This window comes from Pocillopora damicornis, chromosome 9 (assembly GCF_964200805.1).
Source record: "Pocillopora damicornis chromosome 9, jaPocDami1.2, whole genome shotgun sequence".
Taxonomy (NCBI): domain Eukaryota; kingdom Metazoa; phylum Cnidaria; class Anthozoa; order Scleractinia; family Pocilloporidae; genus Pocillopora; species Pocillopora damicornis.
This window is the reverse complement of record NC_142678.1, coordinates 20179413-20184435: the sequence shown is the minus strand read 5'-3', so window position 1 is coordinate 20184435 and position 5023 is coordinate 20179413. Positions and strand designations below refer to the sequence as shown.

The 5023-nt window shown below is 42.1% G+C and overlaps 1 protein-coding gene across 1 annotated transcript; it reads left to right on the top strand.

The window, feature by feature from the left end:
• The first annotated feature begins 224 nt into the window (after nt 1-224).
• LOC149040571 (uncharacterized) lies at nt 225-4655 on the top strand. Its single transcript, XM_089181576.1, has one exon. The coding sequence runs from the start codon at nt 225-227 to the stop codon at nt 4653-4655; it is 4431 nt and encodes a 1476-aa protein (XP_089037702.1).
• Nucleotides 4656-5023: the final 368 nt, after the last annotated feature.

The following is a 5023-nucleotide window of genomic DNA, read 5'->3' as shown; positions in this document are numbered from 1 at the left end:
AAGCAATGAGAAAGGATGAGATACGACAGATTATAGTAAACCACTTAGTGGATACTGAGGTTTTTGAAGGGACAATGTTAGAAACATCGTCAAAAACAATGTTAGAAATAAAAAAGTTGGAGATGCAAGAAAAGCGAGAGAAAGAGGAAAGGGAAATGCAAGAACGACTGAAGAGAGAAGAAATGGAGATGAAGAGAGAAGAAATGGAGAGGAAGAGAGAAGAAATGGAAAGACAAGAGAGGCTAGAGAAAGAGAAACTGGCTTTTCAGCATGAAATAGAAATGAAAAAGTTAGAGGTACAAATGAAATTAGGACTAAGCTCGGATAGTGAAAAGCATAGCGAAAAGTTTGATGTTACAAAGAATATCAGGCTAGTGCCTCCATTCCAAGAAAAAGATGCTGATAAATACTTTTTACACTTCGAGAAAGTAGCTAGTAGTCTTAAGTGGCCTAAAGAGTGCTGGGTTATATTATTACAAAGTGTATTGGTTGGTAAAGCTAGGGAAATATATACACAGTTAAGTGTAGAACAAGCTGTAAGTTACGACGAAGTTAAGGATCTTATCTTAAAGGGTTACGAGTTAGTTCCTGAGGCTTATCGTCAAAAGTTTAGAAACTATGAGAAAGTTAGTAGTCAAACCTACGTAGAATTTGCTAGGAGTAAGGAACAGTTATTTGATCGTTGGTGTTATTCACAGAAGGTAGATAAGAGTCACGATAAGTTAAGACAGTTGGTATTAGTTGAAGAATTTAAGAGGTGCATTCACAGTGGTGTCCGAACGTTCATTAACGAGCAAAGAGCAGAAACGTTGGAAGACGCTGCACGGTTAGCAGATGAATTTTCGCTGAGTCACAAAGTGAACTTCGTGGAAAAGCCCCGTCAGCCTGACAGTAGATTTCAGCCTCCCTCCGCATCACGATGGGTTGGAAGCCAGCGGAGTAAACAGAATGACGGAGCACCTCCCAAACGGAACCCTGGTAACCATTTTACAAATCGTTCCAGCTCCACCTCGCCAGGACAAAACAGGTTTGTTCCAAATAAGCCCATCAAGCCACCAACCTGTTATTATTGCAGAAAAGAAGGTCATCTGATTTCCAATTGCCCAGAAAAGTGGAGATCTGCGCAAAAATATGGTGTGGAGTCGAAGCCCAACGGATTTGTTGCCAAGCCGTCGCCTTCAGTTTCTGAAAGTGAATGTACACCTCCGCGATTTTCTCGAGAGAAGACCCAGACAATTTCTACAAATGACGTCAGTGGTTCGTCTAAATCTGTCATGGATATGTTTCAACCCTTTATTTACGATGGCTCAGTATCATTATCCCGTGATATGACAGATTCAGTACCGATCAAGATTTTAAGAGACACTGGAGCCTCACAGTCTTTGCTATTAAGCAACACGTTGTTGTTTTCTGAGAAATCGTCCACTGGTGCAAGTGTTCTAATCAGAGGAATCAGTTCCGAGTATACCCCAGTGCCGCTCCATACAGTTTTTCTGTCGTCAGATCTTGTGTCTGGTCCTGTGAAAGTTGGAGTACAATCAACATTGCCGTTCGATGGAGTACATCTTATCCTTGGAAATGACCTTGCAGGAGACAAAGTGGTCATTAATGCTGTCGTTACAGAGAAGCCTAGTTCAGAAAAGTCTCCAGACCCCGTCGAGAAGATAATTCCTGGTCTTTATCCTGCATGTGTAGTAACGCGAGCCATGAGCAAGAAGAGGAAAACTAGCGATGAAGAAATTGCCTTAGCGGACACCCTTATCAGTCGAGTTTTTGAGGATGAGCAGCCAAGTCCCTTCCCTTCTGAGCCAACAGAAATCCTACCTGAGAAGAATTTAACAGATCAGTCTGAGAAGATGTCGACCTCTCAGCTCATCGCTGGACAACGTGAAGACCCAGAAATTTCGCCGTTGTTTTCAAGAAGCGTCAGTGAAAACGAAGTATTGCAGAACCCCACGTGTTATTTTACAAAGAATGGAGTGCTAATGAGAAAGTGGAGACCGCTCGATGTTCCAGCTGAGGACGAATGGGCTGTTAAGTACCAGGTTGTTGTCCCGAAAACTTACAGGCAAGACATTTTAAGTATGGCACACGAGACTCCCCTGGCTGGCCATTTAGGTGTGAACAAAACTCACAGGAAGATCTTGAATAATTTCTATTGGCCCAACCTGAGAAAAGATGTAGCTGAGTACTGTAGGACATGTCACGCCTGTCAGATGGTTGGGAAACCAAACCAGACCATTCCAAAAGCGCCACTGCAGCCTCTGCCAGCCGTTCAAGAACCATTCAGCCGTGTAATTGTTGATTGCGTCGGACCGCTACCAAGAACGAAGTCTGGAAATCAGTTCTTGTTAACCATCATGTGTGCGTCCACCAGATTTCCTGAAGCCGTGCCCCTGAGAAACATCAAGGCCAAGACTATCGTCAAAGCGTTAACGAAGTTCTTTACGCTGGTCGGACTTCCTAGCGCTATCCAGTCTGACCAAGGTTCTAATTTCATGTCTGGTATTTTTCAACAAGTAATGCACGAGCTTGGAATCGCACAGTATAGATCATCCGCGTACCATCCTCAAAGTCAAGGAGCTCTTGAAAGATGGCACCAGACTTTAAAGAACATGATGAGAGTCTACTGTTTCCAAACAGAGAAAGATTGGGACGAGGGAATCCACCTATTGCTGTTTGCGGCACGCGAGTCCGTCCAGGAGTCCCTAGGATTTAGTCCGTTTGAGCTCGTTTTTGGGCACACTGTGAGAGGGCCTCTTAAACTGCTTAAGGAGAAATTATTGTCAAGCGGTAGTGAGTCTATTAATCTTTTACAATATGTTTCAGACTTTCGTACTAAGTTATTTAGAGCTTGTGAACTAGCTAGAGACAATCTTAGTTCTTCTCAGAAGTTAATGAAGAAGAAGTATGATGTAGACGCTGTAGAACGTAGTTTTAAGCCAGGTCAAAAGGTTCTTGCATTGTTGCCAGTGCCCGGTAACACATTGTATTCTAGATTTTTTGGTCCTTATGTTATTGAGAAGAAGTTAAATAACCTTAATTACGTAGTAGTTACTCCAGATAGGCGTAAGCAGACGCAATTGTGTCATATTAACATGTTAAAGCCTTACCTAGAGAGAGATAATAATGTAGTTAAAGAGCCCGTAAACGTTAATGTAGTTATTTCTGAGCCCGAAGACTTAAGTAGTGAGTTTAGTAGTAGTCATCTCAGTCTTACTGACACATCAAAACTCACCAACTCCGATGTGCTAAAGAATTTGGACTCCAAGCTGTCACACCTTGAAGAGAGTCAACGTCAAGACCTACAGAAGCTACTTGAAAAGTATAGTGACCTGTTCCCTGATGTACCATCTAGGACAAATCAGATTTACCATGACGTGGATGTTGGTGATGCTGCTCCTGTTAAACAACACCCATACAGGCTGAATCCGAGAAAACAACAGTACCTCAAAGAAGAGGTAAAATATTTGTTGGAGAACGATTTTATCGAACCAAGCAGCAGTAGTTGGAGTTCTCCATGTATACTCGTGCCTAAACCGGATGGGAGCTATCGGATGTGTACCGATTACAGGAAAGTTAATAGTGTGACTAAGACAGATACCTTTCCAATCCCAAGAATGGATGATTGTATCGATAAGCTGGGAAAGGCAAAGTATGTAACAAAATTTGACCTTCTCAAAGGATTCTGGCAAGTACCGTTGACGGATCGCGCTAAGGAGATATCAGCATTTGTAACTCCAGAAGGACTCTACCAATACAAGGTCATGCCCTTTGGTATGAAAAATTCTCCTGCTACCTTCCAACGTCTCATTAACAAAGTCATCGCCAACCTTGAGGATTGTGAAGCCTATATTGATGATGTAATCATCTATAGTGAAACCTGGGAGAAACACCGAGAAACTATCCGTGAGTTCTTCAGGAAGTTGAGCGAGGCCAAGTTAACAATCAATCTCTCTAAAACCGAGTTTGGCCAAGCACAAGTGACGTATTTGGGACATGTCGTCGGACGAGGACAAGTACAGCCAGTTAACGCCAAGGTCGAAGCCATAGTCAAGTTTCCGCGACCAGAAAACAAAAAGCAACTGATGCGTTTCCTTGGTATGGCTGGTTATTATCGAAAGTTTTGCTCTAACTTTGCAACTGTTACAGAGTCATTGACAAAACTGCTCAGCAAGAAGGAGAAATTTAATTGGAGCGACCAGTGTGAAAAGGCTTTTGAGGAGCTGAAAGCCATGTTACAGAGTGCCCCTGTTTTAACAGCGCCTGATTTCTCTTCACCGTTCAAGCTGGCTGTTGATGCAAGCGATGTTGCCGCTGGTGCTGTGTTGTTACAAGAGGATGATGAAAGTGTAGAACACCCGGTTTGTTATTTTTCAAAAAAGTTTAACAAAAGTCAAAGGAACTATTCCACCATCGAAAAGGAATGTTTAGCACTGCTGTTAGCTCTTCAACATTTTGAAGTTTATGTTAGTTCCTCAAGTTTGCCCGTTGTTGTGTATAGCGATCACAACCCCCTCGTATTTCTTCACAAATTAAAGAGCAAGAATCAGCGATTGTTGAGGTGGAGTTTAATGCTGCAGGAGTATGTCTTGGACATCCGACATATAAAAGGAAAGGATAATATTATTGCAGACTGCCTCTCGAGACCTTGAGCTTTGCAAGAAAGTTTTGCAAACTTTCTTTTCTCGAAGGGGGAGGGTGTTATGGAGAGCGCCCATATTTTTTAGAGTGCGTTGTGTTACATAATTATTAAAAATAGAACGAAGAAGTTTCTAGAACATTTAGTCATGATGACTAAGCGAGAACTTTAAGGAGAACCTTCTAGAACCGTGACTCAGCATATTTTTGTTATGATGTAATCGTAGTGTAATGTTTCTAAAAATAACAATATTACAGATCTCTAGAACATTCTAGAACTTTTCCGAAAGATATATAAGGAGTCACGCTAGCTTAAAGAAAAAAGCCTTTTAGTGAGCTATAACTGCTGTTGCGAAGAGCCCAGAGGAGCGAGAGCCGGACA

Bases quoted from the DNA above. Each gene is read 5' to 3' on its own strand.
- LOC149040571 (XM_089181576.1), top strand. From the start codon at position 225: ATGGAAAGACAAGAGAGGCTAGAGAAAGAGAAACTGGCTTTTCAGCAT.